General features: G+C 49.0%; 2 protein-coding genes across 2 annotated transcripts; one reads left to right on the top strand and one right to left on the bottom strand.

The window, feature by feature from the left end:
• Positions 1–2,285: 2,285 nt before the first annotated feature.
• Positions 2,286–9,798, bottom strand: LYRM7 (LYR motif containing 7). The gene is made up of 5 exons (XM_069963940.1): positions 9,387–9,798; positions 6,033–6,105; positions 3,442–3,512; positions 2,851–2,932; positions 2,286–2,603 (listed from the first exon to the last, which is right to left on the bottom strand). Exons 1-5 carry the CDS (start codon positions 9,402–9,404, stop codon positions 2,539–2,541), a joined length of 309 nt encoding a protein of 102 aa, XP_069820041.1. The 5' UTR covers positions 9,405–9,798; the 3' UTR covers positions 2,286–2,538.
• On the top strand, positions 9,655–25,152 carry HINT1 (histidine triad nucleotide binding protein 1). Its single transcript, XM_069963939.1, has 3 exons — positions 9,655–9,806; positions 20,167–20,271; positions 24,837–25,152. The coding sequence occupies exons 1-3, from the start codon at positions 9,696–9,698 to the stop codon at positions 24,999–25,001; spliced, it is 381 nt and encodes a 126-aa protein (XP_069820040.1). The 5' UTR covers positions 9,655–9,695; the 3' UTR covers positions 25,002–25,152.
• Positions 25,153–25,584: the final 432 nt, after the last annotated feature.

Below are 25,584 nucleotides of genomic sequence, written 5' to 3'. Positions count from 1 at the left end.
AATCAAGAGTCTCCACTGATACCCCCAAAAATTTAAATATGCAAAACAGGAGTCCGTGGAGCCTCGGTTGCGAGTCTCAAAACACGGGATAGCCAGATATCTCTAGCCTGTTGCCACGGGGTGCCTCCATGATGGGGAGAGCACCACACCACCCTGATAAATAGCCCCTTAAGTCCCACTCGGTTGCGAGTATTGGAACATAAATAGGGAAACAACAGGGGGGCCCTTTTTGTCAATGTCTAACTCAAGGTGCGAGTATTGCGATCATGACAAGGGCTTGCCAAGGCAGGCATCCATCCACAGACAGCCGTTTCTGGGTATTTGCCCCTCGTCAGTGTGGAGCAGGATTCTGGCTATAGATTTGTAATTTGCTTCTATTAGAAAATCTCCAGTACTTATCAGCTGCTGTATGTCCTGCAGGAAGTGGTGTATTCTCTCCAGTGTGACACAGTGCCCTCTGCTGCCACCTCTGTCCATGTCAGGAACTGTCCAGAGCAGGAGAGGTTTTCTATGGGGATTTGCTGCTGCTCTGGAAAGTTCCTGACATGGACAGAGATGGCAGCCGAGAGCACTGTGTCACACTGGAGAGAATACTCCACTTCCTGCAGGACATACAGCAGTTGATGAGTACTGGAAGACAAGATTTTTAAATAGAAGTAAATTATAAATCTGTAAAATGATTTTCACCCCTTTAAAAAAACCTTTGCCATGGCATGCAGGCATATTAAAAGTAGTGTGGCTCTTTCCAGCTCATTGCTCAATCTATCTTATTGCAGGAGAGGCTCCTCAGTGACTTATAATGGAGCATCATCTGCAATGAGCAGCAGCAAACACCGAGTGGAGGAGGGTGGGGGGGGGGGGGGGGGGGGGGGGGGGGGGGGGGGGGGGGGGGGGGGGGGGGGGGGGGGGGAAGACTGCAACTCCCCCCCCCCAACCCCCCCCCACCAACCCAAACAGGAAAACCATTTTATTTTGCCATTTTTCAGGTCTGTGTTCCTACCTGAACATGGACTTCACTGTTTGGGTGAAATGCTGTGAAGGACCAGCATTGTGTCTTTTTATACATTTTTTTTATAAAATGGTCGGGGGGGGGGGGGGGGGGGGAGGTTTGGTGTTTGTTATTTTTTAAATAAAATAAATTTTCTCTATTGTTTTTTTTCGGGCTTAGTAGTGGAACCTTTGTTATAGACGGCACTTATTACTAGTGTTAGCCAATATACAATGACTAACACTACCCCCCCTCCCCCTCAATATTACCCCAGTACTCACCGCACCAGGGTTACTGGGAAAAGCCGGGTACCAGCAGTCCTGGAGCATCCAAATTTGGCCCCCTGGACTGGGCGGTAGCAGGCTGGTGTTATTAGGCTGGGGAGGGCCAACATAATGGTGTATACCCCACTAACATAGTAATAATGTTTCCAACTGTGCACCCCCACATTCTGATAATGCTCCTGCTGTGCCCCCAAAGTAATATTGCCCCCGCCATAGTAATAATGCCCCCGCTGTATACAGCCCCCTCCCTTAGTAATAATGCCCCCCAGGCCCCCACCCTCAGTAATAATGTCGCCCGCTGTATACAACCCCCCCACCCTCAGTAATGCCTCCCGCTGTATACAGCCCCCCCCCACCCGTAGTAATAATGCCCCCCGCTGTGCTCCAACATTAAAAACTAAAAAAAAATTTTATCTTAAATATTTTAATTTTATTAATAATTTTATTATCTTTGTCAAGATGCCATAAAACTTTAATAAAATGTTTGAACAAACAAACAACCACGATACTCCCCTATTCCGGGACTGCAGCAGGACCCTCCCTCTTCTGGCTCCAGTCAGTCTGGCAGCCGTGGGATGGATCCTCCAGCAGTTACGATGACGTCTTATCACTGCGCCTGCTGGAAAGACCCCGTCCCGGCTGCCCATGGGCTGTGAGCACCAGGGGGCCCATTATGTCAATGAATAGAGCCACAGGATGCCGACAGGTCCGGCTGCTATTCTGTTCCGTATGGTCAGCCCCATCACCCTGCAGTAAGCGAGCTGAACATTACAGCGGTGAGGCGTCCCGAGAAGCAGAGCAGCCACATTACAGAACACCAAGGAGTCTATATGCCTGGAGGACACCGACTGCCCGGAGGACACCGACTGCCCGTGCATAATAAGACGGGCACTAAGTACTGTCTTTCCTCTCCTGTTTCTTGGCTTCCGCTATTTTATGGAATTTTATGTAGACAAAAGCTGTAAGAGTCAGACGTATGACGGCATAAAGGAGAGCCGGATGAAAGCGACAAGTCAATAAAAGTATTTTATTCACAATACAATAATTTACAGAACGATCCTGGAGACCAAAATATAAAAGCCTGGAGCCTTACAGGGATGGAGAGGAGGAGGAGGAGGAGGAGGAGGAGGAGGAGGATGTCTCCATCTAAATCTACTGTACAAGGTTTCCACATGTGCAGTCAGGAAACAAAGCCTCTCCCCGAAAAGGAGAAACCAAACACTAAAATAACGGCGATAAAATGGTTAAAACCAACAGCAGGGGGCGTCACTTATTGGGGGCGTCACAGTAGGGAATATTATCTAGGAGGACCTCGTCCCGTGGCTGCAGAACTGCAACAAAACAGAAACCAGTGAAATTAGTTCATCATTAGAGATGAGTGAACCGGGTTCGGGTTCGGGTCGATCAGAACCAGAACTTTCAACATTTGATTAGCGGCGGCGGCTGAACTTGGATAAAGCCCTAAGGTTGTCTGGAAAACATGGATATAGTCAATGACTATAGTTATACCCTAGTTATTTGCTTTGGACTATGCGATGTGTGAACCCGACCCTATACTCTCTGAGACTCAGCTCTTACCTATTGTGTTGGAGTCGGTGTGCACACCTTGGATGACCGTTGTCCGGAGCAAAAGTTCAACGTCTTGTCCAATTTTCAAGAGCTACAAAGAGGTTAAAAAAAAAAAAAAAAAAAGCTGTTAAACAGCGCAAGATGCTCAGATCCACGGGAGGTGAAACTGCAACTATTCTGCTGCCGGACCTGAAGGAGTTACATGCAGATTTATTGTGGATTGTGCTGAAACGTCGCTGCGTTTATCCGCTGAAAATATCGCACGCCCAGCTGCTCAAAACATCACCGCCCATCCGCTGAAAACATCACCGCCCATCCGCTGAAAACATTGCGCGCCCATCCGCTGAAAACATGGCGCGCCCATCCGCTGAAAACATTGCGCGCCCATCCGCTGAAAACATGGCGCGCCCATCCGCTGAAAACATGGCGCGCCCATCCGCTGAAAACATCACCGCCCATCCGCTGAAAACATCCACGCCAGGATGCTGAGCGTGGCAGAGAGAATCTGGATAATGTGCCCCTCCCAGGATGGCTCTGTCCTCCTATCTGACACTCCACCATCTGCAATGTCTTCTAGGCTAGAAGGTCGGGGTTCCTCACCTCCGTTATCTTCTCAGGAGAACGCTCACTTTTGTTTTTCCGGAATTCTTCATTGATTTTCTGTCTGGCAGCTTAAAAAAAATAAAACAGAACAGGAATAAACTAAAGAAGCTTCATATATTTTATTGAGATGGAGGAGCCCCTATGTGATCGGCACGTGGAGGTCATAGAATTAGAAACTGCTAAGTATCAGCGCTGATACACTGCAGGCCTGACCGCCAGGTAACACTGCATCAGCAGCTCCTATACTGCAGGCCTGACCGCCAGGTAACACTGCATCAGCAGCTCCTATACTGCAGGCCTGACCGCCAGGTAACACTGCATCAGCAGCTCCTATACTGCAGGCCTAGCCGCCAGATAACACTGCATCAGCAGCTCCTATACTGCAGGCCTGACCGCCAGGTAACACTACATCAGCACGTGGTATACTACAGGCTCAGCCGCCGGGTGACACTACATCAGCAGCTCCTATACTCCAGGCCTGGCCGCCAGGTAACACTACATCAGCCGCTCCTATACTACAGGCCTTGCTGCCAGGTAACTCTACATCAGCACGTGGTATACTACAGGCTCAGCCGCCGGGTGACACTACATCAGCCGCTCCTGTACTGCAGGCCTGACCGCCAGGTAACACTGCATCAGCAGCTCCTATACTGCAGGCCTGACCGTCAGGTAACACTACATCAGCCGCTCCTATACTACAGGCCTGACCGCCAGGTAACACTACATCAGCCGCTCCTATACTACAGGCCTGACCGCCAGGTAACACTACATCAGCCGCTCCTATACTACAGGCCTTGCTGCCAGGTAACTCTACATCAGCACGTGGTATACTACAGGCTCAGCCGGCAGGTGACACTACATCAGCCGCTCCTGTACTGCAGGCCTGCCGCCAGGTAACACTACATCAGCACCTGGTATACTACAGGCCCAGCCGCCAGGTAACACTACATCAGCCGCTCCTATACTACAGGCCTGACTGCCAGGTAACACTACATCAGCCGCTCCTATACTACAGGCCTGACTGCCAGGTAACACTACATCAGCCGCTCCTATACTACAGGCCTGACCGCCAGGTAACACTACATCAGCAGCTCCTATACTGCAGGCCTGACCGCCAGGTAACACTACATCAGCAGCTCCTGTACTGCAGGCCTGACCACCAGGTAACACTACATCAGCACCTGGTATACTGCAGGCCCGACCGCCAGGTAACACTGCATCAGCAGCTCCTATACTACAAGCCTGACCGCCAGGTAACACTACATCAGCCGCTCCTATACTACAGGCCCAGCCGCCAGGTAACACTACATCAGCAGCTCCTGTACTGCAGGCCTGACCGCCAGGTAACACTACATCAGCCGCTCCTGTACTGCAGGCCTGCCGCCAGGTAACACTACATCAGCCGCTCCTATACTACAGGCCCAGCCGCCAGGTAACACTACATCAGCAGCTCTGTACTACAGGCCTGACCGCCAGGTAACACTACATCAGCCGCTCCTGTACTGCAGGCCTGCCGCCAGGTAACACTACATCAGCCGCTCCTGTACTGCATGCCTGCCGCCAGGTAACACTACATCAGCCGCTCCTGTACTGCAGGCCTGCCGCCAGGTAACACTACATCAGCCGCTCCTATACTACAGGCCCAGCCGCCAGCTAACACTACATCAGCAGCTCTGTACTACAGGCCTGACCGCCAGGTAACACTACATCAGCCGCTCCTGTACTGCAGGCCTGCCGCCAGGTAACACTACATCAGCAGCTCCTGTACTGCAGGCCTGCCGCCAGGTAACACTACATCAGCCGCTCCTGTACTGCAGGCCTGCCGCCAGGTAACACTACATCAGCCGCTCCTGTACTACAGGCCTGACCGCCAGGTAACACTACATCAGCCGCTCCTGTACTACAGGCCTGACCGCCAGGTAACACTACATCAGCCGCTCCTGTACTGCAGGCCTGCCGCCAGGTAACACTACATCAGCCGCTCCTGTACTGCAGGCCTGCCGCCAGGTAACACTACATCAGCAGCTCCTGTACTGCAGGCCTGCCGCCAGGTAACACTACATCAGCCGCTCCTATACTACAGGCCCAGCCGCCAGCTAACACTACATCAGCCGCTCCTGTACTGCAGACCTGACCGCCAGGTAACACTACATCAGCAGCTCCTATACTGCAGGCCTGACCGCCAGGTAACACTACATCAGCACGTGGTATACTACAGGCCTGACCGCCAGGTAACACTGCATCAGCCGCTCCTGTACTGCAGGCCTGCCGCCAGGTAACACTACATCAGCCGCTCCTGTACTGCAGGCCTGCCGCCAGGTAACACTACATCAGCCGCTCCTGTCCTTTAACGTCAGACATGTCAGTCAGCTGAAGAAAGGGGTGTCACTGCTGGAAGATCCCTCCCTAAGCTGCTGAGGAAGACGGACATTGTGTTCCCAATATTGGAGATATTGCTGCTCACTACATGGTGGGCGATAGTTTATGGGGATGTTGGGGTCGGGGGGACATTTGACCTATGTGACCTTACTATAACTTTCTCTTTATTCTGAGGACACCTGAGGGGGGGAATAATCGGTAACACTCACCGTCTAACGCCCGCACATCGTTCTGGAAGACGTGTTGTCTTGTTCTGTGAAGAGTTTTAAAAAGCTTCAGAACCTGAAATGACAGAAGAACAATCAGGATGGCTCCAACCAACAACATGTGTAAGGGGTCCCTGTGCTTCACAGTATACACCCAGGGGGAGGAGGAAAGGGGGCACAGTATATACATAGGAGGAGGAGAGGGAGCACAGTATATAGATAGGAGGAGAGGGAGCACAGTATATACATAGGAGGAGAGGAGGCACAGTATATACATATGAGGAGGAGGGGCACAGTATATACATATGAGGAGGAGGGGCACAGTATATACATATGAGGAGGAGGGGCACAGTATACACAGAGGAGGAGAAGGAGGGGCACAGTATACACAGAGGAGGAGGAGGAGAGGGGGCACAGTATATACATAGGAGGAGAGGAGGCACAGTATATAGATAGGAGGAGGACGAGGAGGAGGAGAGGGGGCACAGTATATACATAGGAGGAGGAGGAGAGGGAGCACAGTATATAGATAGGAGGAGGAGGAGAGGGAGCACAGTATATACATAGGAGGAGGAGGAGAGGGAGCACAGTATATAGATAGGAGGACGAGGAGGAGGAGGAGAGGGGGCACAGTATATACATAGGAGGAGAGGGGGCACAGTATATAGATAGGAGGAGGAGGAGAGGGGGCACAGTATATAGATAGGAGGAGGAGGAGAGGGGGCACAGTATACACAGAGGAGGAGGAGGAGAGGGGGCACAGTATACACAGAGGAGGAGGAGAGGGGGCACAGTATACACAGAGGAGGAGGAGGAGAGGGGGCACAGTATACACAGAGGAGGAGGAGGAGAGGGGGCACAGTATACACAGAGGAGGAGGAGGAGGAGGAGAGGGGGCACAGTATACACAGAGGAGGAGGAGAGGGGGCACAGTATACACAGAGGAGGAGGAGGAGGAGAGGGGGCACAGTATACACAGAGGAGGAGGAGGAGGAGAGGGGGCACAGTATACACAGAGGAGGAGGAGGAGGAGAGGGGGCACAGTATACACAGAGGAGGAGGAGGAGGAGAGGGGGCACAGTATACACAGAGGAGGAGGAGGAGGAGAGGGGGCACAGTATACACAGAGGAGGAGGAGGAGGAGAGGGGGCACAGTATACACAGAGGAGGAGGAGGAGGAGAGGGGGCACAGTATACACATAGGAGGAGGAGGAGGAGAGGGGGCACAGTATACACAGAGGAGGAGGAGGAGGAGAGGGGGCACAGTATACACAGAGGAGGAGGAGGAGGAGAGGGGGCACAGTATACACAGAGGAGGAGGAGGAGGAGAGGGGGCACAGTATACACAGAGGAGGAGGAGGAGGAGAGGGGCACAGTATACACAGAGGAGGAGGAGGAGGAGGAGAGGGGGCACAGTATACACAGAGGAGGAGGAGGAGGAGAGGGGGCACAGTATACACAGAGGAGGAGGAGGAGGAGAGGGGGCACAGTATACACAGAGGAGGAGGAGGAGGAGGAGAGGGGGCACAGTATACACAGAGGAGGAGGAGGAGGAGAGGGGTCACAGTATACACAGAGGAGGAGGAGGGGCACAGTATACACAGAGGGGGAGGAGGGGAGGGGGCACAGTATATACATAGGAGGAGGAGGAGGGGCACAGTATACACAGAGGAGGAGGAGGAGAGGGGGCACAGTATACACAGAGGAGGAGGAGGAGAGGGGGCACAGTATACACAGAGGAGGAGGAGGAGAGGGGGCACAGTATACACAGAGGAGGAGAAGGAGGGGCACAGTATACACAGAGGAGGAGAGGGGGCACAGTATACACAGAGAAGGAGGAGGAGAGGGGGCACAGTATATACATAGGAGGAGGAGGAGAGGGGGCACAGTATACACAGAGGAGGAGGAGGAGAGGGGGCACAGTATATACATAGGAGGAGGAGGAGAGGGGGCACAGTATACACAGAGGAGGAGGAGGAGGGGCACAGTATACACAGAGGAGGAGGAGGAGAGGGGGCACAGTATATACATAGGAGGAGGAGGAGAGGGGGCTCAGTATATACATAGGAGGAGGAGGAGAGGGGGCACAGTATACACAGAGGAGGAGGAGGAGAGGGGGCACAGTATACACAGAGGAGGAGGAGGAGAGGGGGCACAGTATACACAGAGGAGGAGGAGAAGAGGGGGCACAGTATACACAGAGGAGGAGGAGGAGAGGGGGCACAGTATACACAGAGGAGGAGGAGGAGAGGGGGCACAGTATACACAGAGGAGGAGGAGGAGAGGGGGCACAGTATACACAGAGGAGGAGGAGAAGAGGGGGCACAGTATACACAGAGGAGGAGGAGAAGAGGGGGCACAGTATACACAGAGGAGGAGAGGGGGCACAGTATACACAGAGGAGGAGGAGAAGAGGGGGCACAGTATACACAGTGGAGGAGGAGGGGCACAGTATACACAGAGGGGGAGGAGGGGCACAGTATACACAGAGGAGGAGGAGGGGCACAGTATACACAGAGGGGGAGGAGGGGCACAGTATACACAGAGGGGGAGGAGGGGCACAGTATACACAGAGGGGGAGGAGGGGAGGGGGAGGAGGGGAGGGGGCACAGTATACACAGAGGAGAAGGAGGAGAGGGGGCACAGTATACACAGAGGAGGAGGAGGGGAGGGGGCACAGTATACACAGAGGAGGAGGAGGAGAGGGGGCACAGTATACACATAGGAGGAGAGGGGGCACAGTATATACATAGGAGGAGGAGGAGGAGAGGGGGCACAGTATACACAGAGGAGGAGGAGGGGCACAGTATATACATAGTAGGAGGAGGGGCACAGTATATACATAGGAGGAGGAGGAGAAGGAGCACAGTATACACAGAGGAGGAGGAGGGGAGGGGGCACAGTATACACAGAGGAGGAGGAGGGGAGGGGGCACAGTATACACAGAGGAGGAGGAGGAGAGGGGGCACAGTATACACATAGGAGGAGAGGGGGCACAGTATATACATAGGAGGAGGAGGAGGAGAGGGGGCACAGTATACACAGAGGAGGAGGAGGGGCACAGTATATACATAGTAGGAGGAGGGGCACAGTATACACAGAGGAGGAGGAGAGGGGGCACAGTATACACAGAGGAGGAGGAGGGGCACAGTATATACATAGTAGGAGGAGGGGCACAGTATACACAGAGGAGGTGGAGGGGCACAGTATACACCGAGTAACTTCTATATATGTACACAACACCCTCTTCTCCTCAATATACATAGACTAGAGGAGTACACAGCGCCCCCTTCTGCTGTGTATATAATGTAACATACTGGACACACATGAGCCCATACCCCCGCAGACACCACTCACCTTCATTCTGCCATCCATACTCCCCACATCCTCCACCAGGTCATACAACTCCAGGTCTCTTCACGTCTGACCAATCACAGTACCGTTATCCGGCCACGCCCCTCCTGCTTCCCATCCGCGATTCTTAAGACGCCATTTTTGAACCGGGAAATAAATGAATCTTCCCCACAGGCCTTCCCTATTCCAACATGGCCGCTGTCTGCGTTCCAGGAGACGTCAATGGCTCGCGACACTCAGGCGCCGGTTTATGAGCTGTCCGTCACCCCATAAGCCACGCCCCCTGTCCTGTCAGTCACCCGGGCTGCAGCCATGGCGGATGAGATCAGCAGAGCGCAGGCGGCCCGTCCCGGCGGTGACACTATATTCGGGAAAATAATCCGCAAGGAAATCCCGGCCAACGTCTTCTATGAGGATGAACAAGTACGTGGCGGAGCAGCCGTGTGCACGAGGAGTCCGGGGGGCGGGGGTGACAGGAACACGTGGTCTGCCCGGGGATTATCGCTGTGTCTATTAATAATCTGTATTACATTACTGGGGCGGGGCTAGAATCCCCCATAATACACCTGTGCATCAGCATCATCTGGACTGGTCTGTAATCTGTGGCAGAACTACAACTCCCAGCACCAGTCTATATAACCCCCACAGTGGTATATTAAGCACCAGTCTATAATAACCCCCCAGCAGTATATAAAGCACCAGTCTATAATAACCCCCCAGCAGTATATAAAGCACCAGTCTATAATAACCCCCAGCAGTATATAAAGCACCAGTCTATAATAACCCCCCAGCAGTATATAAAGCACCAGTCTATAATAACCCCCCAGCAGTATATAAAGCACCAGTCTATAATAACCCCCAGCAGTATATAAAGCACCAGTCTATAATAACCCCCAGCAGTATATAAAGCACCAGTCTATAATAACCCCCAGCAGTATATAAAGCACCAGTCTATAATAACCCCCCAGCAGTATATAAAGCACCAGTCTATAATAACCCCCCCCAGCAGTATATAAAGCCCTAGTCTATAATAACCCCCCAGCAGTATATAAAGCACCAGTCTATAATAAACCCACCAGCAGTATATAAAGCCCCAGTCTATAATAACCCCCCAGCAGTATATAAAGCCCCAGTCTATAATAACCCCCCAGCAGTATATAAAGCACCAGTCTATAATAACCCCCCCAGCAGTATATAAAGCACCAGTCTATAATAACCCCCAGCAGTATATAAAGCACCAGTCTATAATAACCCCCCAGCAGTATATAAAGCACCAGTCTATAATAACCCCCCAGCAGTATATAAAGCACCAGTCTATAATAACCCCCCAGCAGTATATAAAGCACCAGTCTATAATAACCCCCCAGCAGTATATAAAGCACCAGTCTATAATAACCCCCCCCAGCAGTATATAAAGCACCAGTCTGTAATAACCCCCCAGCAGTATATAAAGCACCAGTCTATAATAACCCCCCCCAGCAGTATATAAAGCACCAGTCTGTAATAACCCCCCAGCAGTATATAAAGCACCAGTCTATAATAAACCCCCCAGCAGTATATAAAGCCCCAGTCTATAATAACCCCCCAGCAGTATATAAAGCCCCAGTCTATAATAACCCCCCAGCAGTATATAAAGCCCCAGTCTATAATAACCCCCCCCAGCAGTATATAAAGCCCCAGTCTATAGTAACCCCCCCAGCAGTATATAAAGCCCCAGTCTATAGTAACACCCCCAGCAGTATATAAAGCACCAGTCTATAATAACCCCCCAGCAGTATATAAAGCACCAGTCTATAATAACCTCCCCAGTAGTATATAAAGCACCAGTCTATAATAACCCCCCCCCCGCAGTATATAAAGCACCAGTCTATAATAACCCCCAGCAGTATATAAAGCACCAGTCTATAATAACCTCCCCAGTAGTATATAAAGCACCAGTCTATAATAACCCCCCCCCCCCCCGCAGTATATAAAGCACCAGTCTATAATAACCCCCAGCAGTATATAAAGCACCAGTCTATAATAACCCCCCAGCAGTATATAAAGCCCCAGTCTATATAACCCCCCAGCAGTATTTAAAGCACCAGTCTATAATACCCCCCAGCAGTATATAAAGCACCAGTCTATAATAACCCCCCCCCAGCAGTATATAAAGCCCCAGTCTATAATACCCCCCAGCAGTATATAAAGCACCAGTCTATAATAACCCCCCCCAGCAGTATATAAAGCACCAGTCTATAATAACCCCCAGCAGTATATAAAGCCCTAGTCTATAATAACCCCCCCAGCAGTATATAAAGCACCAGTCTATAATAACCCCCCAGCAGTATATAAAGCACCAGTCTATAATAACCCCCCAGCAGTATATAAAGCACCAGTCTATAATAACCCCCCAGCAGTATATAAAGCCCCAGTCTATAATAACCCCCCAGCAGTATATAAAGCCCCAGTCTATAATAACCCCCCAGCAGTATATAAAGCCCCAGTCTATAATAACCCCCCAGCAGTATATAAAGCCCCAGTCTATAATAACCCCCCAGCAGTATATAAAGCACCAGTCTATAATAACAACCCCCCCCAGCAGTATATAAAGCCCCAGTCTATAATCACCTCCCAGTAGTATATAAAGCCCCAGTCTATAATAACCCTCCAGTAGTATATAAAGCCCCAGTCTATAATAACCCCCCAGCGGTATATAAAGCACCAGTCTATAATAACCCCCCCAGCAGTATATAAAGCACCAGTCTATAATAACCCCCCAGCAGTATATAAAGCACCAGTCTATAATAACCCCCCAGCAGTATATAAAGCACCAGTCTATAATAACCCCCCAGCAGTATATAAAGCCCCAGTCTATAGTAACCCCCCCAGCAGTATATAAAGCACCAGTCTATAATAACCCTCCAGTAGTATATAAAGCACCAGTCTATAATAACCCCCCCCAGTAGTATATAAAGCCCCAGTCTATAATCACCTCCCAGTAGTATATAAAGCCCCAGTCTATAATAACCCTCCAGTAGTATATAAAGCCCCAGTCTATAATAACAACCCCCCCAGCAGTATATAAAGCCCCAGTCTATAATAACCCCCCAGCAGTATATAAAGCCCCAGTCTATAATAACCCCCCAGCAGTATATAAAGCCCCAGTCTATAATAACCCCCCAGCAGTATATAAAGCCCCAGTCTATAATAACCCCCCAGCAGTATATAAAGCACCAGTCTATAATAACCCCCCAGCAGTATATAAAGCCCCAGTCTATAATCACCTCCCAGTAGTATATAAAGCCCCAGTCTATAATAACCCTCCAGTAGTATATAAAGCCCCAGTCTATAATAACCCCCCAGCGGTATATAAAGCACCAGTCTATAATAACCCCCCCAGCAGTATATAAAGCACCAGTCTATAATAACCCCCAGCAGTATATAAAGCACCAGTCTATAATAACCCCCAGCAGTATATAAAGCACCAGTCTATAATAACCCCCCAGCAGTATATAAAGCCCCAGTCTATAGTAACCCCCCCAGCAGTATATAAAGCCCCAGTCTATAGTAACCCCCCCAGCAGTATATAAAGCACCAGTCTATAATAACCCTCCAGTAGTATATAAAGCACCAGTCTATAATAACCCCCCCCAGTAGTATATAAAGCCCCAGTCTATAATAACCCCCCCAGCAGTATATAAAGCACCAGTCTATAATAACCCCCCAGCAGTATATAAAGCCCCAGTCTATAATCACCTCCCAGTAGTATATAAAGCCCCAGTCTATAATAACCCTCCAGTAGTATATAAAGCCCCAGTCTATAATAACAACCCCCCCAGCAGTATATAAAGCCCCAGTCTATAATAACCCCCCAGCAGTATATAAAGCCCCAGTCTATAATAACAACCCCCCCCCAGCAGTATATAAAGCCCCAGTCTATAATAACCCCCCGAGTAGTATATAAAGCCCCAGTCTATAATAACCCCCCCCCCCGCAGTATATAAAGCACTAGTCTATAATAACCTCCCAGCAGTTTATAAAGCACCAGTCCATAATAACCCCCAGCAGTATATAAAGCACCAGTCTATAATAACCCCCAGCAGTATATAAAGCCCTAGTCTATAATAACCCCCCAGCAGTATATAAAGCACCAGTCTATAATAACCGCCCAGCAGTATATAAAGCTCCAGTCTATAATAACCCCCCCAGTAGTATATAAAGCACCAGTCTATAATAACCCCCCAGCAGTATATAAAGCCCCAGTCTATAATAACCCCCCAGCAGTATATAAAGCCCCAGTCTATAATAACCTCCCCCAGCAGTATATAAAGCACCAGTCTATAATAACCCCCCCCCAGCAGTATATAAAGCACCAGTCTATAATAACCCCCAGCAGTATAAAAAGCCCTAGTCTATAATAACCCCCCCAGCAGTATATAAAGCCCCAGTCTATAATAACCCCCCAGCAGTATATAAAGCACCAGCCTATAATATCCCCAGCAGTATATAAAGCACCAGTCTATAATAACCCCCCCAGCAGTATATAAAGCACCAGTCTATAATAACCCCCCAGCAGTATATAAAGCCCCAGTCTATAAACCCCCCCAGCAGTATATAAAGCCCCAGTCTATAATAACCCCCCAGCAGTATATAAAGCCCCAGTCTATAATAACCCCCAGCAGTATATAAAGCACCAGTCTATAATAACCCCCCCCCCCCGCAGTATATAAAGCACCAGTCTATAATAACCCCCCAGCAGTATATAAAGCACCAGTCTATAATAACCTTCCAGTAGTATATAAAGCCCCAGTCTATAATAACCCCCCCCCCAGCAGTATATAAAGCCCCAGTCTATAATAACCCCCCAGTAGTATATAAAGCCCCAGTCTATAATAACCCCCCCAGTAGTATATAAAGCCCCAGTCTATAATTACCCCCAGCAGTATATAAAGCACCAGTCTATAATAACCCCCAGTAGTATATAAAGCCCCAGTCCATAATAACCCCCCCCAGTAGTATATAAAGCCCCAGTCTATAATAACCCCCCCAGTAGTATATAAAGCACCAGTCTATAATAACCCCCCAGCAGTATATAAAGCCCCAGTCTATAATAACCCCCCAGCAGTATATAAAGCCCCAGTCTATAATAACCCCCCAGCAGTATATAAAGCCCCAGTCTATAATAACCCCCCAGCAGTATATAAAGCCCCAGTCTATAATAACCCCCAGCAGTATATAAAGCACCAGTCTATAATAACAACCCCCCCCAGCAGTATATAAAGCCCCAGTCTATAATCACCTCCCAGTAGTATATAAAGCCCCAGTCTATAATAACCCCCCAGCAGTATATAAAGCCCCAGTCTATAATAACCCACCAGCAGTATATAAAGCCCCAGTCTATAATAACCCCCCAGCAGTATATAAAGCCCCAGTCTATAATAACCTCCCAGTAGTATATAAAGCCCCAGTCTATAATAACCCCCCCAGCAGTATATAAAGCCCCAGTCTATAAAACCCCCTAGCAGTATATAAAGCCCCAGTCTATAAAACCCCCTAGCAGTATATAAAGCCCCAGTCTATAAAACCCCCTAGCAGTATATAAAGCACCTATCTATAATAACCCCCCCAGCAGTATATAAAGCCCTAGTCTATAATAACCCCCCCAGCAGTATATAAAGCCCCAGTCTATAATAACCCCCAGCAGTATATAAAGCACCAGTCTATAATAACCCCCCAGCAGTATATAAAGCCCCAGTCTATAATAACCTCCCCAGTAGTATATAAAGCACCAGTCTATAATAACCCCCCCCCCCCCGCAGTATATAAAGCCCCAGTCTATAATAACCCCCCCAGTAGTATATAAAGCCCCAGTCTATAATAACAACCCCCCCCCAGCAGTATATAAAGCCCCAGTCTATAATAACCCCCAGCAGTATATAAAGCACTAGTCTATAATAACCCCCCAGCAGTATATAAAGCACCAGTCTATAATAACCCCCAGCAGTATATAAAGCACTAGTCTATAATAACCCCCAGCAGTATATAAAGCACTAGTCTATAATAACCCCCCAGCAGTATATAAAACACCAGTCTATAATAACCCCCAGCAGTATATAAAGCCCCAGTCTATAATAACCCCCCAGCAGTATATAAAGCCCCAGTCTATAATACCCCCCAGCAGTATATAAAGCCCCAGTCTATAATAACCCCCCAGTAGTATATAAAGCACCAGTCTATAATAACCCCCCAGCAGTATATAAAGCCCCAGTCTATAATACCCCCCAGCAGTATATAAAGCCCCAGTCTATAATACCCCCCAGCAGTATATAAAGCCCCAGTCTATAATAACTCCTTAGCAGTATATAAAGCCCCAGTCTATAATAACCCCTTAGCAGTATATAAAGCACTAGTCTATAATAACCCCCCAGCAGTATATAAAGCACCAGTCTATAATAACCCCCCAGCAGTATATAAAGCCCCAGTCTATAATAACCCCCCAGCAGTATATAAAGCCCCAGTCTATAATAACCCCACCCCCCAGCTGTATATAAAGCCCCAGTCTATAATAACCCCCCCCAGATGTAAATAAAGCCCCAGTCTATAATAAACACCCAACCCCCAGCCGTATATAAAGCCCCAGTCTATAACACCCCCCCTAGACTCGTCCCCTGGCGCAGACTCAATCTGCCGGATTCTGGAGTCTTCATTGTGTTCAGAGAGCTAAAATAATGCAGCAACAATATCCCGTACAGAAGAAGGGGGTGATATCATGTACTGTACGGATATAATGCGCTGACTGTATAAACGCCCATGTGTACTGAGGATACATCACTACCATCCCATCATACCATGTGTACTGAGGATACATCCCATCATACCATGTGTACTGAGGATACATCCCATCATACCATGTGTACTGAGGATACATCCCATCATACCATGTGTACTGAGGATACATCCCATCCCATCATACCATGTGTACGGAGGATACATCCCATCATACTATGTGTACGGAGGATACATCCCATCATACCATGTGTACTGAGGATACATCCCATCATACCATGTGTACGGAGGATACATCCCATCATACCATGTGTACTGAGGATACATCCCATCATACCATGTGTACTGAGGATACATCCCATCATACCATGTGTACTGAGGATACATCCCATCATACCATGTGTACTGAGGATACATCCCATCATACCATGTGTACTGAGGATACATCCCATCATACCATGTGTACGGAGGATACATCCCATCATACCATGTGTACGGAGGATACATCCCATCATACCATGTGTACTGAGGATACATCCCATCATACCATGTGTACTGAGGATACATCCCATCATACCATGTGTACGGAGGATACATCCCATCATACCATGTGTACTGAGGATACATCCCATCATACCATGTGTACGGAGGATACATCCCATCATACCATGTGTACTGAGGATACATCCCATCATACCATGTGTACTGAGGATACATCCCATCATACCATGTGTACTGAGGATACATCCCATCATACCATGTGTACGGAGGATACATCCCATCATACCATGTGTACTGAGGATACATCCCATCATACCATGTGTACGGAGGATACATCCCATCATACCATGTGTACTGAGGATACATCCCATCATACCATGTGTACGGAGGATACATCCCATCATACCATGTGTACTGAGGATACATCCCATCATACCATGTGTACGGAGGATACATCCCATCATACCATGTGTACTGAGGATACATCCCATCATACCATGTGTACTGAGGATACATCCCATCATACCATGTGTACTGAGGATACATCCCATCATACCATGTGTACTGAGGATACATCCCATCATACCATGTGTACTGAGGATACATCCCATCATACCATGTGTACGGAGGATACATCCCATCATACCATGTGTACTGAGGATCAGGGGCGTAACTAGAAATGGCTGGGCCCCATAGCAAACCTTTGATTGGGGCCCCCCCACCCCAAATCCACCCCCACCCCTGACCGACCACTACGCCATCAACACACCCAGATCTACACAGGTTCTGTACACCATATAAATTACAGTGCAGTTACATCAGGTGACTCACAGGGGACGTCTTCTCTGATCGGAGTTCTTCCCTTTTCATCATCTTCTCCATCTGTCCTGGGCTGTTATGAGAACTTCTCCGAGCCACGAATCCACAGACATATTAGGCTCCTCACACTGACACCATCCTCATCTGTATACAAACTGCACATCTGTAATGGCCCCTTTGTACCCTCTTTCAGTGAGTAGCCCTGACTCCTTGTATAGGAACATATATATATATATATATATATATATATATATATATATATATATATATATATATATATATATATATATCCCTTATAGTATATGCCCCCCTCTGTGTAGACAGCTTATAGATTGCCCCTTGTTCAGTGCTCCGTATAGATGGCCCCATGTGCATCACCTATATCAGGGGTAGGGAACCTCGACTCTCCAGCTGTTGCAAAACTACAACTCCCATCATGCCTGGACAGCTAAAGCTGTAGTTTTGCAACAGCTGGAGAGCCGAGATTACTTCTGTGTAGTCCTCTTAGAGATGACCCTAGTATTGTGCATCCCCCCACATAGCCCCCAGTAATGTGCATCCCCTTCCCCACATAGCCCCCAGTATTGTGCATCCCCAGCCCCCACATAGCCCCCAGTGTTGTGCATCCCCAGCCCCCACATAGCCCCCAGTATTGTGCATCCCCAGCCCCCACATAGCCCCCAGTATTGTCCATCCCCTTCCCCACATAGCCCCCAGTATTGTGCATCCCCAGCCCCACATAGCCCCCAGTATTGTGCATCCCCTTCCCCACATAGCCCCCAGTATTGTGCATCCCCTTCCCCACATAGCCCCCAGTATTGTGCCTCCCCTTCCCCACATAGCCCCCAGTATTGTGCATCCCCTCCCCCACATAGCCCCCAGTATTGTGCATCCCCAGCCCCCACATAGCCCCCAGTATTGTGCATCCTCAGCCCCCATATAGCCCCCAGTATTGTGCATCCCCAGCCCCCATATAGCCCCCAGTATTGTGCATCCCCATCCCCATATAGCCCCCAGTGTTGTGCATCCTCAGCCCCCATATAGCCCCCAGTGTTCCCCTCTGATAAAAATAAACAAAATACAACTCACCTAACCACACGCTCCCCCGTCGGTCGCCGGTCTCCTCTTCTCTCTTCCTCCGACCAATAAGCCGCTCCCTGCTGAAGTCCCAGGCAGCGCCATCACTGAGCTCAGGCTGCGCCCCGGTGGCTGGGACTTCCTGTACAGGGAACGCAAAACGGAAGTCCCAGCCGCCGCGGCGCTCAATGATGGCGCTGCCCGGGACTTCGGCAGGGAGCTGCACATCGGGCGGGGGCCGGGCGGAAACTCTTGTGATCGCAAGCAAAACGCTGCTTGCGGTCACAAGAGTGATTGACAGCGCGGGAAGCCTATGGTTTCTCGCGCTGTCAATCACGACACTTAACACCCGGGAGGCCCGCTCGGCCCCCGGGTGCTTCAGACAGTCAGCTCTGGGGGGCCCAGGCCACGGGCCCCCTGGTGCCAGGGGCCCCGTAGCGGCCGCTACGGCTGCTACGGCGGTAGGTCCGCCCCTGCTGAGGATACATCCCATCATACCATGTGTACTGAGGATACATCCCATCATACCATGTGTACTGAGGATACATCCCATCATACCATGTGTACGGAGGATACATCCCATCATACCATGTGTACGGAGGATACATCCCATCATACCATGTGTACGGAGGATACATCCCATCCCATCATACCATGTGTACTGAGGATACATCCCATCATACCATGTGTACTGAGGATACATCCCATCATACCATGTGTACGGAGGATACATCCCATCATACCATGTGTACGGAGGATACATCCCATCATACCATGTGTACTGAGGATACATCCCATCATACCATGTGTACTGAGGATACATCCCATCATACCATGTGTACTGAGGATACATCCCATCATACCATGTGTACTGAGGATACATCCCATCATACCATGTGTACTGAGGATACATCCCATCATACCATGTGTACGGAGGATACATCCCATCATACCATGTGTACGGAGGATACATCCCATCATACCATGTGTACTGAAGATACATCCCATCATACCATGTGTACTGAGGATACATCCCATCATACCATGTGTACGGAGGATACATCCCATCATACCATGTGTACGGAGGATACATCCCATCATACCATGTGTACTGAAGATACATCCCATCATACCATGTGTACTGAGGATACATCCCATCATACCATGTGTACGGAGGATACATCCCATCATACCATGTGGGGTCCGTCCTCTGGGAGAGCCTCCTATCCTGAGGGGACTGTGCTCTGGTTTAGCCCGTGTTCCCGTCTTTCCTGCAGTTACCGGGGCTCCCACCTCTTCCTGTTATAAAGTAGTCACCCGTTATAGTGATGTGCCGCCCGTTCACCTGCACAGGAGGAGTATTCCTGCATTTCCCATTGCTTTGTGTGTTTTTGTTGGTGTTTTTTTCTTCCTTATGTTTGTTACCTACAATAGATACTGGGGGGGGGGGTTATGACCTTTATGATCTGGTGTAGTCACTCTATCGGTTTACAGGCTAGCCTCTTCCACTCCGGAGCCGCTCCCTTCCCTCCTAACCTTCAGTTCTCTCTTGTATGAGCGCCGGCCGCCTCGGGTTTGTATCATTATTTAATGTCTCTTGATTTCTCTTCCTTTGTAGTGCATCGCCTTCCACGATATCTCTCCACAAGCGCCGACGCATTTCTTAGTGGTGCCTAAGAAGGCCATTAGCCGCGTCTCAGAAGCCGATCCCGCTGATGAAGCTGTAAGTAAAAGCTTGTTGTGATATTGATTTATCTGTGGTGTCTTCCAGCCCATGGAGGATCCATCGCCTCCAGCCGTACAGATAGCGGGGGACACATTCACTTTCATGTCTTCTGTTTAAAGCAGAAGCAGAAACGCACAGCTAGGAAGACGGTGTGTGCTTATCCGGAGCATAAATCATACTGCTGCGTATCTGCTGGAGACGATAGGAACAAATGGCCTTTATTACATCAAGATTTAAGTGAAAGCAAAGGAACACGAGTCTGTTCTGTGTATAGCGGATGGGATCAGAGTTACGCGGGAGGGATTGCCAGAGCTACAGAATCCAGACAGAGAAGCAGCCTAATAAACAGGGCGATGGCGGCCCGAACACCAATCTGCTAGATTACACCACTCGGTGATCCTTTAGCAAAAGGATGTATGTATATGTATATATATATATATATATATATATATATATATATGCCCTCTGCCTCCTCGCCGACAGCTGCAGCTTTAGAGCGGTCCCAGTGATTGGCGGAGCGGATGGAGGGGCGCCGTCAGGCTGCGGTGCCGGGAGTGAGAGCAGGAGAAGACGGGAGCGCGGAGAGGTGATGTAGAACAGTTTATTCAGTTGTTGGTCGCACGTTAGATATTACAAATAGCGACGCGCGATCGGCGGACGATGTTTTGGGTCTGGACATAAAGACACAATCAGTCGATGATCATTGTATCTATTACACAGAGTGATAATCGCCCAATTCGGCCTGATAACCTGCAGAATATCGCTCCGTGTAATAGGGCGCCTACTTTGCTTATTCATCTTGTTTTTATCCTTTTAAAAATCCATATACAGCGATCCTGTGCGTGTTGTACACCTCCGCGCTGTAATACTGCCCCCATCCATTCCTGTGTCGGCCTGCAGGGTCCCATCTGATAGAATTGATATGTTCTTCTTTATCGGTAACTTGCGTATCTGCGACTCTTTGATCACTTACTATTCTTTTTTTTTCTGGCACGGGATGCGCTTATGTTATTTACTGTGCAAGATCAGGAATGTGAGAGTTACATAGTTTGGGTGATTCCGGACACGGTGATAGTAAATATGTTTTTACATTCTTTTATTGAAAAATCAGGAAAGGGGGGGGGAGTGATTTAAACTTTATTATGGGATGGATTTATATATTAAAAAAACTTTATTACACTTTTATAGTTTCCCAGGGGACTCCTATGAGCAATACCCTGATTGCTTATAGGGATCAATGTAGTACATATATACTGCATTGATCAATGATCTCGGCACTTAGTTGCTAAAGACTGAGCCATGGCAGCATCCCTGGTGAAGCAGAGGACCTGGTCTGCCTCTACAGCGGATTGGCTTCCTGCGATTGCATCATGGGATGATTCATCCCCCTCCCCCTTTTCCTGGACCCTTTTTAATTGTCACTGTCAGAACTGCCATTTAAAGAGTTAAAATAGCCAGCAACGCAGATTGCTCCGCGCCAGTTATCAGCCACAGTTCTGTTGAGAGCCCCAGTATAGAGGGGAGTCCCTGACTCTGTATATAACGGCCTCTGATTGGGTTCAGAGAAGGGTCAGGCATGCTTGGATTTTGCTGATGGACTCTTTTGTTTTGGAAAGGATAATCCTGTGCCAGAGCTGTCTGGCTGCGGCTTACCTCTCCATATTCATGTACATGGGGGGAGAATGAAAGTGCGACTGACCGTAATGGAACATGTATAGCCAAGAGACGTCCCTGAACCCCGGCCTGACAGGACGGCTGCTGCGTCATTATCTACAATGTATAATCAGAAAATAAAAAGCTGTCTGGAAAAGAGTATTTTGGGGCTCTTTTGTTTATATAGTTTTACCCACTGTGTGAACATACCCTTATTCATATTATAATTTTTATTAAAAACAATGTTTTTTGCTGTTATAATATTTTCACTGGTTTTTGCTCCTAACATGGTGGAAATGATCAGGTGATTCTCTGTATGGTAATCAGTGTCTTGTGATGCCAAGTGAAGACTCAGCAAATGTTGTGGCTGGTATCTACAAACTGCGCTGACACAAGATGGATGAGGTGATCTGTGATTGGCAGGCATTGGCCCAGGCGTTCTGTACACCAGGGTTCTGTCCGTATAGAGTCCTCTCTGGCTATGATCAGTAAGGATTGGCTCGGGCGTTCCGTATATAGGGGTTCTGTCCGTATAGAGTCCTCTCTGGTTGTGATCAGTTGGGATTGGCTTGTATGTTCTGTACACCAGGGTTCTGTCTGTATACAGTCCTCTCTGGCTATGATTGGTAGGGATTGGATGGGCGTTCTGTACACCGGGGTTCTGTCTGTATAGAGTCCTCTCTGGCTATGATTGGTAGGGATTGGATGGGCGTTCTGTACACCAGAGTTCTGTCCGTATAGAGTCCTCTCTGGCTATAATTGGTAGGGATTGGACGGGCGTTCTGTACACCAGTGTTCTGTCCGTATAGAGTGCTCTCTGGTTATGATTGGTAGGGATTAGATGGGCGTTCTGTATACCGGGGTTCTGTCCGTATAGAGTCCTCTCTGGCTATGATTGGTAGGGATTAGACAGGCGTTCTGTACACCGGTGTTCTGTCCGTATAGAGTCTGTCCGTATAGAGTCCTCTCTGGCTATGATTGGTAGGGATTAGATGGGCGTTCTGTACACGGTGTTCTGTCCGTATAGAGTCCTCTCTGGCTGTGATTGGTAGGGATTGGATGGGCGTTCTGTATACCGGGGTTCTGTCCGTATAGAGTCCTCTCTGGTTATGATTGGTAGGGATTGGATGGGCGTTCTGTACACCGGTGTTCTGTCCGTATACAGTCCTCTCTGGCTATGATTGGTAGGGATTGGATGGGCGTTCTGTACACCAGAGTTCTGTCCGTATAGAGTCCTCTCTGGTTGTGATCAGTTGGGATTGGCTTGTATGTTCTGTACACCAGGGTTCTGTCTGTATACAGTCCTCTCTGGCTATGATTGGTAGGGATTGGATGGGCGTTCTGTACACCAGGGTTCTGTCTGTATAGAGTCCTCTCTGGCTATGATTGGTAGGGATTGGATGGGCGTTCTGTACACCAGAGTTCTGTCCGTATAGAGTCCTCTCTGGCTATAATTGGTAGGGATTGGACGGGCGTTCTGTACACCAGTGTTCTGTCCGTATAGAGTGCTCTCTGGTTATGATTGGTAGGGATTAGATGGGCGTTCTGTATACCGGGGTTCTGTCCGTATAGAGTCCTCTCTGGCTATGATTGGTAGGGATTAGACAGGCGTTCTGTACACCGGTGTTCTGTCCGTATAGAGTCCTCTCTGGCTGTGATTGGTAGGGATTGGATGGGCGTTCTGTATACCGGGGTTCTGTCCGTATAGAGTCCTCTCTGGCTATGATTGGTAGGGATTGGATGGGCGTTCTGTACACCGGGGTTCTGTCCGTATAGAGTGCTCTCTGGCTATGATTGGTAGGGATTGGATGGGCGTTCTGTCCGTATAGAGTGCTCTCTGGCTATGATTGGTAGGGATTAGATGGGCGTTCTGTATACCGGGGTTCTGTCCGTATAGAGTGCTCTCTGGCTATGATTGGTAGGGATTGGATGGGCGTTCTGTACACCGGGGTTCTGTCCGTATAGAGTCCTCTCTGGCTATGATTGGTAGGGATTGGATGGGCGTTCTGTACACCGGTGTTCTGTCCGTATAGAACCTCTCTGGCTATGATTGGTAGGGATTAGACGGGCGCTCTGTACACCAGTGTTCTGTCCGTATAGAGTGCTCTCTGGTTATGATTGGTAGGGATTGGATGGGCGTTCTGTACACCGGTGTTCTGTCCGTATAGAACCTCTCTGGCTATGATTGGTAGGGATTAGACGGGCGCTCTGTACACCAGTGTTCTGTCCGTATAGAGTGCTCTCTGGCTATAATTGGTAGGGATTGGATGGGCGTTCTGTACACCAGTGTTCTGTCCGTATAGAGTCCTCTCTGGCTATGATTGGTAGGGATTGGATGGGCGTTCTGTACACCGGGGTTCTGTCCGTATAGAACCTCTCTGGCTATGATTGGTAGGGATTAGACGGGCGCTCTGTACACCAGTGTTCTGTCCGTATAGAGTGCTCTCTGGTTATGATTGGTAGGGATTGGATGGGCGTTCTGTACACCGGTGTTCTGTCCGTATAGAGTGCTCTCTGGCTATGATTGGTAGGGATTGGATGGGCGTTCTGTACACCAGTGTTCTGTCCGTATAGAGTCCTCTCTGGCTATGATTGGTAGGGATTGGATGGGCGTTCTGTACACCGGGGTTCTGTCCGTATAGAACCTCTCTGGCTATGATTGGTAGGGATTAGACGGGCGCTCTGTACACCAGTGTTCTGTCCGTATAGAGTGCTCTCTGGTTATGATTGGTAGGGATTGGATGGGCGTTCTGTACACCGGTGTTCTGTCCGTATAGAGTGCTCTCTGGCTATGATTGGTAGGGATTGGATGGGCGTTCTGTACACCGGTGTTCTGTCCGTATAAAGTGCTCTCTGGTTCTCTTACTTGGTGAAGAATCTGAACTATCTCTCCATTTGCCTCTTTCCAGCTCCTGGGACATCTGATGATCGTTGGCAAGAAATGTGCTGCTGATCTGGGTCTGACGAACGGCTACCGTCTGGTGGTAAATGAAGGGCCAGATGGCGGCCAGTCTGTCTACCACCTTCACCTGCATGTTCTGGGGGGACGTCAGCTGGGCTGGCCTCCAGGCTAATGGCCGTGACGTACAGCACACAGAGCGCTCTCGTCCTGCCCGATGATGTACGTCCTCTATGTCACCCCGATACGTAGTCACTGAGTGCAGACAGGATCTCATCTGCTGTATGTTGTAGCATGGAATGAATAAAATGACGTGTGTGTTCGTCCCTCTCGTCTCTTATCTCCGTCTTCAGCCATTCAGAACCTTATACTTGAGCTTTGATGTATGGAGACTCAGTGGCTCCTTTAGATTCCTCCATTGAGCCCCTGTAATTCTAACGGCCGGGATTTTAGCAGCTGCTGCTTGAGAGATAATTGGTAGAAATCCTCGTACAAGTGACGGCCATGGATCCCACAGTGTTTCCCATCATTCTCACAATCTGCCTGCGGCTCAGACACAATTCACATTCTACAATAGTTCTATAAACAATAAAGACTTGTCCTAATGCCATTGTTTGCTGAAATCTGGCAACAACACGCTCCACACCAGTACTAAAAATGTTTGGGTTTTTTATTTAAAGGGACAGCAGCATTAGGAAATGACTATATGATTGTATAAATATTGTTTTTATGTTAAACTTTTTTTAAAAAGAATTTTT

This window comes from Dendropsophus ebraccatus, chromosome 3 (genome assembly GCF_027789765.1).
Source record: "Dendropsophus ebraccatus isolate aDenEbr1 chromosome 3, aDenEbr1.pat, whole genome shotgun sequence".
Taxonomy (NCBI): Eukaryota; Metazoa; Chordata; class Amphibia; order Anura; family Hylidae; genus Dendropsophus; species Dendropsophus ebraccatus.
Note: the sequence above shows the minus strand (reverse complement) of the source record. Positions and strands in the feature narration are given on the sequence as shown.

What these genes read in the sequence shown, in the direction of transcription:
- LYRM7 (XM_069963940.1), bottom strand. An exon ending in CTCCTGAGAAGATAACGGAG is followed by an intron (nt 2,933 to 3,441) that starts GTGAGGAACCCC and finishes ACCTCTTTGTAG; the next exon opens with CTCTTGAAAATTGGACAAGA. An exon ending in CACCGACTCCAACACAATAG is followed by an intron (nt 2,604 to 2,850) that starts GTAAGAGCTGAG and finishes GTTTTGTTGCAG; the next exon opens with TTCTGCAGCCACGGGACGAG.
- HINT1 (XM_069963939.1), top strand. Translation starts at nt 9,696, where the DNA reads ATGGCGGATGAGATCAGCAGAGCGCAGGCGGCCCGTCCCGGCGGTGAC. An exon ending in TCTTCTATGAGGATGAACAA is followed by an intron (nt 9,807 to 20,166) that starts GTACGTGGCGGA and finishes CTTCCTTTGTAG; the next exon opens with TGCATCGCCTTCCACGATAT. An exon ending in CCGATCCCGCTGATGAAGCT is followed by an intron (nt 20,272 to 24,836) that starts GTAAGTAAAAGC and finishes GCCTCTTTCCAG; the next exon opens with CTCCTGGGACATCTGATGAT.